At 41.5% G+C, this 12,038-nt stretch overlaps 2 protein-coding genes across 20 annotated transcripts in view; both read left to right on the forward strand.

Moving 5' to 3' along the window:
• The window catches only part of LOC148901447 (protocadherin gamma-A4-like), a 204,888-nt gene that overhangs the window by 55,344 nt on the left and 137,506 nt on the right, over positions 1-12,038 (forward strand). The window contains exon 1 of one of the 19 annotated variants that reach the window (XM_088986973.1): positions 161-2,572. The exons of the other annotated variants lie outside the window; for them this stretch is intronic. Coding sequence (XP_088843099.1) covers positions 194-2,572 — 2,379 coding nt within the window. The 5' untranslated portion in view covers positions 161-193. Of the gene's footprint in view, positions 1-160; positions 2,573-12,038 lie in introns of those variants that run through there. 19 annotated transcript variants of the gene reach the window in all.
• On the forward strand, positions 4,955-9,844 carry LOC148901448 (protocadherin gamma-A2-like). Its single transcript, XM_089023790.1, has one exon. It carries the CDS (start codon positions 5,932-5,934, stop codon positions 8,350-8,352), a length of 2,421 nt encoding a protein of 806 aa, XP_088879916.1. The 5' UTR covers positions 4,955-5,931; the 3' UTR covers positions 8,353-9,844.

Consider the following 12,038-nt stretch of genomic DNA (forward strand, 5'->3'; position numbering starts at 1 on the left):
AATGAATGCGACAAAAGTTATTTTGAAATAATGACCAATTGAGTAGTTTATATTGTCTGTGTGACATGAAACTATACTCACGATGGCGCTGTAGACCTGCTTTACAATCATTGAACGCCCTTTTTAATTGTGTTGTGGATGTGAGTGATTTTGTCGACTGCATTGTTTGCCGACCCGTTCGGAAGGCGCACTGATGGTTTCTAAAATGGCTTTGTGTCCATCGAACATCTTTTATTTACTTTTCTTTTTGACACAATCCGCACACGGGGACGTGAGCTTTTCCTTCCCTGAGGAGATGAAACAAGGTTCGGTGATTGGAAATTTAGCCAAGGATCTCGGTTTGGAGGCGAGCGCGTTGTCTGGCAGGAAAGCGCGCATCGACGCCGACGGGTACAGTAAACGTTACTGTGATCTGAACGTGAGAAGCGGAGAGCTGATTGTGGCCGACAGGATTGACAGAGAGGGGCTGTGTGGTGACAAGGCTTCGTGCGTCCTGAAACAGGAAGTCGTGTTGGAGAATCCACTGGAGCTCCATCGAATTAATTTGCACATTCAAGATATAAATGACAACGCACCTGTGTTTAATGATGACTTAATTGATTTGGAGATAAGCGAGTCAGCCTTCAAAGGAGCTCGTTTTGTGTTAGAGGAGGCCCACGATGCGGATGTGGGACAAAATTCAGTTCAGCAGTATTTGCTCAAGAAAAATGATCATTTTGTTTTGTCTGTCAGTGGTAACACAGTTGAGCTCGTTCTTGCCAAAGAACTCGACCGTGAACAAACACACGACGTTAATTTGCTTCTCACAGCTTTTGATGGCGGCTCTCCACGGGGATCAGGTACAGTGGCCATACGTGTCACTGTGCTGGATGCAAATGATAACACCCCCGTATTCAGCCAGGCCGTTTATAAAGTCAGCCTGCCTGAAAACTCTCCTCCTAAGACATTAGTGATTCAAGTTGGTGCTTCGGATGCTGATGTAGGAGTCAATGGAGATGTGAGCTATGATTTTGGTCATGTTACAGAAGATGTGAAAAATATATTCTGCATTGATCGTAAATTGGGTGATATTACTGTCATTGGCACTGTTGACTATGAATCGAGCACATCATATGAATTACGTGTGAAGGCCAAAGATGGGCTCGGGCTGTCCTCTTATGCAAAGGTGATTATTTATATCACTGACATGAATGACAATGTTCCTGTGATCAATTTAAAATCTCTATCAAATTCAGTTGCAGAGAATGAGCCACCTGGTACAGAGGTGGGCATCGTTTACGTGCATGATCGAGATTCTGAAAAGAATGGACAAGTGCGCTGCTCCATAGCACAAATTGTCCCCTTTAAACTAGTTCCTTCCATTAAAAATTATTATTCTCTTGTGACCACTGGCCAACTTGACCGCGAACGTGTTTCTGATTACAATATTACAATCAATGGCATTGACGAGGGCTCTCCTCCTTTGTCATCCTCTCAAAGCATTCACTTGACTGTAGGAGACATCAATGACAACCCACCCGTGTTTGAGGAACAGTCCTATAGTGCTTATGTGAGTGAGAATAACAAAGCTGGCTCTACTTTATGTTCTGTGAGTGCTCGAGACCCTGATTGGAGACAGAATGGTACCGTGATTTATTCTCTGGTACCCTTTGAGATAAACAGTGCCCCATCATCGTCTTATGTCTCTGTGAACGGAGACACAGGGGTGATCCATGCTATCAGGTCGTTTGACTACGAACACTTGAGAAGTTTTCAAGTCCACATCATGGCCCAAGACAATGGTTCTCCTCCGCTGAGCAGCAACGTGAGCATTAGCATCTTTATATCAGACGTGAACGACAACTCTCCTCAGATTTTGTACCCCTCCTTGCAAAGCAACTCCTTCATGACCGACCTGATCCCCAAAGGTGCACATGCAAGCTCTGTGGTGTCCAAAGTGATTGCGGTGGACGCCGACGCTGGACAAAATGCCTGGCTGTCGTATCATATTGTCAAGTCCACAGACCCAGGACTTTTCACCATTGGTCTACACAGTGGCGAGATCAGGACACAGCGGGACATTTTGGAATCCGACAACATGAAACAGAACCTGATTGTGACTGTAAAAGACAACGGACAGCCCCCTCTCTCTGCCACCTGCTCAATGTATTTGCTTATTTCTGACAACTTAGCCGAGGTGCCAGAACTGAAGGACATTTCTTATGACGACAAAAATTCCAAGATGACCTCCTACCTGATCATCGCGCTGGTGTCCGTGTCCACCTTCTTCCTGACCTTCATCATAATCGTCCTGGGTGTGAGGTTTTGTCGCAGGAGAAAGCCGAGACTGTTGTTTGATGGGGCAGTTGCCATCCCCGGCGCGTATCTGCCACCTAATTACGCAGATGTTGACGGCACAGGAACTTTACGCAGCACCTACAACTATGACGCCTACCTGACAACAGGTTCCAGAACCAGCGACTTTAAGTTTGTATCTTCCTATAATGACAGCACGCTCCCTGCTGACCAAACTCTGAAGAAAAGTCCTTGTGACTTTGATGACATTTTTGGAGATACTCAAGGGTCACCTGAGGTACAAATAATTATTTGATGATTATTCCCTCACTTTTATCTATCTATCCATCTGTTCGTCCGTTCATCTAGCTGTCTATCTGTTTGGTTGTGACGGGTGTCACAGTGGTGACCGTCTTGAGCTCCATGTTGCTGCCATCTTAATAATACCAGACTTGTGGATGTGTCTTATTTATTTCTTTTATTGCCCCCACACACTATGGCATAAGGGATAGGTGAAGTTGCATGGGTTTCGTCTCGGAAATGACTGCAACAGTGAAACAGTTGTTCTTTTGATTGTGAAGTGTCCTTGAGTGTTCAGAAAGAAGATTGGAAGTTAAATGTATTATTATTATTATTATTATTATTCGTATAAAGCATGATCAACTGTTAGAAACTTCCACTCGACAAAACTTAGATTAAATAGCGGTAAAAAAAGTAATGTGAACTCGGAAGAAATCAGGGAACTAATTATACTATACACCACACAGGAGGAAAGGGAAAACAAGGTGAGATATCGCCATGAAAATACAAGTTAATCCAGACTGTCGGTGACATGAGATTTACCATAGGACTTCCCAGTTAGCTTTGCTTGAGCTACGGGAGGACGGTGGTGCCACACTGTGAGCCGTTGCATCACTTCCATCATAATTTAATAATCTCAACGCATTACTCCGTTACATTGCTATCCATCTATTCATCGACCTTCTCTAGGTTAGCTAACATGCCGATTTTTATTTTAACTACAATCTCATTCAGTTTGCAGTTTCCATTTTACTGTTAACTTGATCAACTCACTTCATCACCAGTTTATTTTAAAGTAATGTATTTGTCTTGCTTATCTGTGTGGTGTATCTCTTTCTCTCCCTCTCTCTAACAAGGATTATTTCTCACTGTCACGTTTTTACGCTACAATTCAGTTTATCTTACATTACTATTTCTGAAGAGGAAAGACAACTGTAAAACTGAGTCTGGTAGCCTTAATCTGAATGGAAAATATGAATGACTGGTGTACCATGCCAATGGAATTAGAATTTAAATGTGAAGATTTATTTGGAATGAGAAAGTAAGTAAATTGCAATTAAGCGCAGATTTTAAATAATGCAGTGGTATAAAATCTTTTCACTGTTACTTTGCTCGATCCTGAATCATGTCAAAGAAAGCGTGCGTGTGTGTGCGCGCGCGCACGTGTGTGTGTATGTGTGTGTGTTTGTGTGGGTGCGTGCGCGTGTGTGCGCATGCATTTGCACGCACACCATTTGATGCTGTATTTTCTTCTCTGCATTGCTATGACATGGTTTTTCAACATATTGTTCTTGCCCAGGGTCTTGCACTCAATCCTCTCCATTTGCAAAGACTTCGTCCTAATATTCAGGAATCAAAACTTTAGCCATCGTATACGTCACAACATTGTCGCAGTGTACACTCTTTACTCTTGACAACATGACTGAGCAATTTGCCTGCCTTGTCTGCACACAATGATACAATTACGTGTCATTCTAATGTCACTGACAAGTTCAGAGACACAGGGACATGTTCACAGGCGTTTGAGAAAGAAATTGGCTAGATTACTAGGGAATCATAATGTTTTGCTACTTGTACAAATCGTTTTGAGAAATTGACTTACAGCAGTGAAACTCATGACAAAAATCGGACACCAAGGCAGACAACTCTGAAAAGTTGCCTGCCCGGCCATAAATTTGCCTGCCCGGCCATAAAGTTGCCTGCCCTATTTTTCACAACTTGAAACACAATAAGACGACTGATCGCAACAAAAAAAAACATTGTTGCAAAGTATAAAGGTTTTTTTTTAATTAAGGAAGTACCTACCACAAATGCTCCCTTGCTTAATTTATGGTAAATATCCCTTGCTGAAGATTTTGCTCCAGTTGTCGTCATGGTGCACAATGCAACATTTGCGTTACGTTGTCTGTTAAAAGCCACGTGGGCTCCTCTTTCTAAGCGCTTTTCAAAACTCTCAAGTACACGTTACAGTCATGGTGGAGTCCGAAGCACGAAACAGGCTTCTGATTGGTTGCCGTGCCGAGTATGGAAATTGCCATATGAACGTTCGTTTGGCAATTAGCCAATTAGTCCACGTGGCTTGTAGCGGTTTGCTTGTAGCTTTTGTTTTATTGAATAAAACAAACGTTTGATTTGACAAAAATACACATATATATATATATATTTCCTTGAAGAAGTTGTCGGCCCGGGGTGGCTGAGACGTTTTGATAGTTGTAGGCCCGACGTCAAAGTTGTACGCTCCGGGCAGACGTTAATCAACTTGACTTTCATGTAGATTTTTTTAAAATTCACGTGAGCTTTGTTCATAATGTAAATAAAAAAATAATGATCAAAATAAGTTTGGACAGAATTTTGGACATAATTTTTAAATAATTAACCTTGTTCTCACTTTTTATGTCACAAAAAGCTAAACCTGGCTGTTGAAGTGGTGTTTGTAAACTTTGTATATCCATTTAATATGCAGTGTTTTGAGGCCTCAATTCATTTAACGTATATCTACTCTTTTAAGGACATTTTACATTTGCTTTCAATGAATTTATTGCAAAAATAATTTTGAATTTCAGGATGAAGGATGGATGGATGGATGGAATAATTCACTTATCCAGCTTGACAGAGGGGAAATATTTTTTTTAATACTCTACCATCTAATAATTTTTATCTGTAGGTTTGATTCCGTGCATTTGTTCTGGCATGCAATTGAGTTTGTTTGTTATATGATTTTGGGTTTTAGAAAATTACCTTTCACCGTTCACATGGCCAAAGATAAAATTGCTTCTCAAGTGTTTTTTGACCTTAAAGTCAGTTCTGTTTTGCAATCATACAGACTTGTAATTGTTGTACTCAGCCTCGTGGCGACGCTCTTTGAATATTTGAGTCAGTTATGGCGTGTTCTGCTTTAACTGTGTCAGTGAAATTGGAGCATTGGGTGAGAGCTGAAGGCTGTGTATGTCTGTGTGTGCATGATTATGTGATGGATGCAGAGAAAAAGTGTGCTGCGTTTGTGTGTGTGTGTGTGTGTGTGTGTGTGTGTGTGTGTGTGTGTGTGTGTGTGTGTGTGTGTGTGTGTGTGTGTGTGTGTGTGTGTGTGTGTGTGTGTGTGTGTGTGTGTGTGTGACGGAGGCATAGAAAATATAGTGTGGGTGTTGTGAGAGAGAGAGACAGAGGGGGAGAGAATGGGAGAGAGAGAGAAATGAGACTACAGAATCCAAGCTGACAGCTTCCCTAATAGAGCGTGAGTAACTCGGCTAGAGAAGCAGGGAAGCGTTGGATTGCAGCACAATTTTCTTTTCGATATTTTCAGGAGCATGTTTAGGATTTAGCTCATCTTTTGACGATTTACTAATAGAATTTCTCAAAATGAACCACCGAATCAACTTTGAACATTGGAAGGAATTATTCTTTTTTTGTCTGATTTTTTCCGTGTCATCCGGTGAGGTGCGTTACATCCTCCATGAGGAGATCTTGCCAGGCTCAGTCATTGGAAACGTTGCAAAAGATCTTGGTGTGGAGGCGAGGGAGCTTGGTGCTCGTCGTGCCCGTGTTGTTTCGGATGGAGCCAGTCGGCTGTGTGAACTGGACCTGTCATCAGGCAATCTTTTGATCAGCCAAAGGATCGACCGAGAGGAGCTCTGCGCACAAGGAAGCGAATGCACCATCCAGCATCAGCTTTTACTTGAGAAGCCCCTGCAAGCATTCAGTCTACTTTTGGACATTGCAGACATAAACGACAACACTCCAGTGTTTGCCGCAGAGGAGATCACCCTTGATATGGTGGAGTCCACAGTTCTTGGCAGGCGTTTTCCTCTGGAGAGCGCGCATGACCCAGACTTGGGCACAAACTCTGTCAGTGAATACAAACTGATCCCGATTGACCATTTTGGCTTGGAAATCAGTACCCAAATAAATGGAAATGCATATCCAGAGCTTGTTCTGAAAAAGCCATTAGATCGAGAAGCACAAGCGGAACACATGCTGACAATCAATGCCATCGACAAGGGAAGTCCAGGCAGAACTGGGACCGCTTCAATCCGTATACGTGTTTTGGACGCCAATGATAATGTCCCTGTTTTCAGCCAGAGGTTTTATCGGGCATCTGTATTGGAGAACTCTGTCACAGGGACTTTAGTAGCTCAACTGAATGCCACAGACTTGGATGAAAGCCTTTATGGGGAGATAACATACTCTTTCAGTCACCTGACGGACAAGACCAGAGGAGTTGTTGACATTGACCCTCTGAGCGGTGAAGTTCGGGTTGCGGGTGTCCTTGACTACGAGGAGGCGAGTACTCACGAGTTGGATGTGCAAGCTAAAGATGGAGGTGGCCAGGCCTCCCACTGTAAACTCATCATCGATGTCATTGACGTCAATGACAACAAACCTGTGATTGAAATCAAGTCGGCGTCTGCGAACATAATGGAAGACTCCAAACCCGGAACGATGGTGGCCCTCATCAATATTTATGACATGGACACTGGAAAGAGTGGGCACGTCAATTGTTCCATTCCTGACAACGTCCCATTTCAAATTGTCTCAGAAGTGAAAAATTATTACATGTTAGTGACGGCTGCTGCGCTTGACAGAGAGGTTCAATCGGAATATAACATTACCATTACTGCGACTGACTCAGGCTCACCCTCACTGGAGAGCCGAAAAGTTTTATCCATCATGGTTACTGATGTAAATGACAACTCTCCAACTTTTACCCAACACGAGTATACCACAAACATCTTGGAAAACCAACCCACTGGCACCTTTGTTTTGAAAGTAACGGCACAGGATGTGGACGATGCATCTAATGCCGAATTGATTTACCAAATACCAAAAGAGACAAATGCGGACATTTTTTCATTATTTACCATGAACATGGAAACGGGAGACCTTTTCACATTGCGCGTCTTTGATTACGAGCAGTCAGTTTACTTCCAAATCAAGGTGGAGGCCCGAGATGGAGGCGAGCCCCGACTTACCACCACTTGCACCGTCAACGTTTTTATTGTAGACCAAAATGACAACACGCCAGTGGTTCTATATCCTGTGCAAGCCTTCGTTGCCGAGGACATAGTTCCCTTTGAAGCACCAAGAAGCTATTTAGTGACCAAGGTGGTGGCTGTAGACGCGGACTCAGGTCACAATGCGTGGTTGTCTTATAGAATAATCAAAGAAACACAGCCCAATCTGTTCATGGTGGGCTTACACACAGGTGAAATTAGAACCATGCGAGCCTTTGTGGAGCTTGATGAACCGAAGCAAACAATTCTTATTGTGGTCATGGATAACGGGCCAGATGCTCTATCTTCCACAGCTACAGTTAGTATCGCCATTGGTGAGGGGTTTCCAGTTCTACAAGAACTCTTTGAGCTGGCAGAAGAATCTCAGGGCAGCGATAATTTGACGCTCTATTTGGTTATTGCACTGTTCACCGTTTCTTTCCTCTTAATCCTTTTAATCGTTGGAGTTTTTTATTTTAAGCTCTGTCGCCGTAGGTCTGTGTATCGTTCCACCGCTGCCAGTTTTCCCGTTTTCCCGTCAACGTATTACCCACCAAGTTTTACCGATTTCGGTCGCTGTGGGACATTGCTTAAAGATGATCGCTATGATCCATTTCTGACCACCGGCTCATGGAGGGGTGACTTTCGCTTCGGTTCTAACACGGATACTGACACGCTAAAAAAAAGGAGTGCGGCTTATCAAAAGAACACCTTGAGGCGAACCAGTGCAGAAAGATCTACTATTAAGCTTCAGGCTGGTCCCACTCATCCTTGTTATGTGATTACTTGAAAACTGGTCGGGTGCAATGTTTGGAGATGCACTGGTTGTAAAAATCTAAACACCCTTGTTCAAATGCCTGATTTTCTTTGATAAAAAATAAACTCACGATAATATTCTCAAAACTTGCCAAAGTTGAGGAAATTTGGATCAGCTTGAAATGGCTGTCAGTGTTTGCACAAAACGTTAAGACTTCTGCGGAAAGCAGAAAATGCCAGGAAAAGTGCACTTGAATATCTGGACAATAATTTGAAGTTGATCAGATGCGTTTTAAATTGTGGCAGGTGTGTGCAGACTCTCCTTGAACTTGAGTGTGAATCTGATTTGTTAATTCTGAACACTGGTTCATCCCAATCAAGAGGGCGTCCACACTTATGCAACCACAATATCAGAGTTTAAGTTCATTTACCTGCGATTGGCTGCCAAACAGTTCTGGGTGCCTCCTGCCTACTGCCCAAAGAAAACTGGGATAGTCTCCAACATGCCCACGACACTAAGGAGGATAAAGCAGATTCGAAAATGGATATTTACTTACAGTACCATCCTGATTTGTTTTCCCCAATTGGTCATATTAATAATATATATTTGTTGAAATTATTTATCTAAAACCTAGCTTCATGTGTTGACTTTTTGTGTTCATTGAGTTCTGAAAACAAAATATTAAAACATATTTTTAAGGCTGTTAAATGCACTCACCGGATACTTCATTGAGTATACATTCCTTTTGGTGTTTGACATTTGTAATGTTATTTATGTATTTCAAGTAATTTTTGGTCCTAAACTATGCACGGCATCACGATGCAATACAATTCAGCTATAGGTGGTGTGGACGGTGAGTATAGGTTGTGATAACAAACTGTAAACATCATAAAAGACAGATGTTTCAATTATGTGAAATGTTTGTAATTTATTTTTTATCTATGCATGGAATTATTCAACTTGAAAATAATTGTGCGAAACAAACAACTGAAATAGCGTTAAATTAGCATGTTATCGGATGTTATTTTATTTTTGTTTTGTGTTTGTTATTTTAATTTGATAGTTCTAAAGAGTAACCTTTCTTGTCATGCTACTCAGGCTATACTGTATTGTTTATTCATTGCTGGATGAGATCTCTCTTGCAATCTTTCTGCACCAATTGTTGGCTCTGTTTCTATTTTTCTCTCTTTTATGATCATCTGATATCTTTTGTGTCATGTGAATGCCAGACGTGTAAAATGTTTCGCAACGAGCGCGATATAGTTTGAGATTTCAAACTCACCAGACTCTTCCTCGTTTTTTTAAAATCCAAATGAGGCAATGTGTTTTTAACCCTGCTGTTTTGTTAGGTTTATTTTGAAGCAAATCTGTCTTTTTGTTTCTACTTTTTTCGTGTTCATATTAGTCAGTGCTGTTGCTGTTGTGACCTGCATCAATATTTCACCCAATGATGAACAATATTTTTTTGTTAGGCTTTTAATACTACTTTGAAATGGAATGGTTTGGAATCTAAGTACATCTTGAAATAAAAGTTGATTTTGTCAAAAAAAAGAAAGTTAAGTTGTTTTATTTGGGACTCTTTTCAACTACATACAATTTACACACATGCAACCTCAACTATTATGATGACATTCACTGTGAAGTCAGTGCTTCAAGGATAATACTTGTGCGTGTGTGTGTGCGTGTGCGTGTGCGTGTGTGTGTGTGTGTGTGTGTGTGTGTGTGTGTGTGTGTGTGTGTGTGTGTGTGCGTGTGCGTGTGCGTGTGTGTGTGTGTGTGTGTGTGTGTGTGTGTGTGTGTGTGTGTGTGTGTGTGTGTGCGCGCGCACGCGTGTCTGTGATGCGGCATAGAAAAAAAAATGAACATATATGGCGCCAAAGTCATGAAGTGGAGAAATATGTTCTGATATCTGGCCGTGTTATTGTTGGCTCAAGTGCTCCACATTTAATCATGGTTGGATGGTGAAAACCAATGACTGATTTGTTCATTCATACTGTACTGTAGGACTGACACGATACTTGATAACACGTATCGCTTGATGAAAAGCTGGATAGCTGGGCGAATCAGAGTCAAAAGTTTGTTTTCTCCACTTTTCATTTCTACCTTTAGCACATTATAATTAATACATTTTTTGGTGAACAGTGTAGGAGGACTCTTTTTTTTCAGTGCATCAAAAGACTGTGAACGGATGTGCATTGGTGGAGTATGTACTTAATGTAGAGCACATATTCAAAATATCAAGTTTATTGTAAATGTTGTAGACATAAATATGCATCTAAAAACCTTGATTGTATTTACATGTTATTCACCTAATTAAAGACATGTTGAGACTCCTGCGGTTTATGATTTTTTTTTCTATCCTTGTGGGACTTCCTGTGACAACATTACTTGCATCAAAGTAAATGTTATCATTGGTCTGAATACTAACTTTTTTTCCCTCTCTTTTCTTCCGGCCCCCTCCTTCAATGAACCTTCCAATGTTGACCAACAGGTAAGCTCATTTTAAATTATTTCAGCACTCACATGCTTTCTGCTCCCACGATAACATCACACAAATTTCAACCTCATTGAATGCACTAATTAGCTGACACAATCAATATGACACCAGCTGACCCACAATGTGTTTCCATTTCTGCAATTTATTTGCTTGAGCCGCCTCTTCACATGAGACACTGTGCCAAACAATATGTTTATCGGTCATGTCATGCAGACCAGAATCAATCCAACACAAGGATTAAATAGCCTGTTAGCCACCCTTTGCATTCATATAATTTATGCAGAAAAAGTGGTCGTACTGAGATGAAATGTGTTTCAAGTGTAACATACATGAATATTAATAATTCTGCCCGCTGTTGCTGAGCAGACTCGGCCTAAATAATGCACCACCATGATGTGTACAAGGCGGTGCTCTGCAGGACTATGCTGAAAATGAGCACACACACGCAAACGATTTAAGGCACTACCATGACTGGCTTTTTTAGCTCAATTTGAAAAAGAAGATTAATGAAAGGTCAGGGGGTTTCATTGTTTGGCTGCCTGCTCATTTTATATTGATTCCACCCAATGTTGGTGGGACGTTATGGCTCAGTGGGAGTGTGGTCATTTCTCAACCCAGATGTTTGTAACCATGTCAAAGTGTACTTGTTCAAGATACTGAATCCCAAATTGCTCTTAATGCTCTGTCATCAGTCGGTGAATGAGGTAACGGTATGAAGCGCTTTGAATACCCAAAGTAGGAAAGTGTGACAGCCCATTTACCATATGGGTCACTGCTCTTTGATCTGCCCTATACCAACCTATATTGTCTATTCATCTGTACTGTAAGTCTGTCTGTATGTCTACTGTCACATATTCACACTATGATCATATTTTATTTATTTTAATTTTACATGAAATGAAATACCATTCGATGTGTCATTCTACTTCATCTCAGCTGATGGTGCTGTTGCATTAGCTATAAAAGTGCCTCAGAACGTCCAAGAACATTAAGGTAAGAAGTGTACTGGAGTTGGAAGTGACCTCAGAATATGACACATCTGACATAATCTTATATGAACATTATTTAACATGGATGGTTTTACATTATAAGAATCTTCAGCTAGAGAGAGAGAGGGAGAGAGAGAGGGGGGGGGGCGAGGGGGAGGGAGAGGGAGTTTTTTCCTATATATCTCTGTTGTACTAAAAGAGGTTAACAAATGGCAAGTCAGTGTGCTTAGGGG

Source organism: Hippocampus bargibanti, linkage group LG02, assembly GCF_051943395.1.
Source record: "Hippocampus bargibanti isolate YZ-2025 linkage group LG02, ASM5194339v1, whole genome shotgun sequence".
Taxonomy (NCBI): Eukaryota; Metazoa; Chordata; class Actinopteri; order Syngnathiformes; family Syngnathidae; genus Hippocampus; species Hippocampus bargibanti.

Bases quoted from the DNA above. Each gene is read 5' to 3' on its own strand.
- LOC148901448 (XM_089023790.1), top strand. From the start codon at position 5,932: ATGAACCACCGAATCAACTTTGAACATTGGAAGGAATTATTCTTTTTT.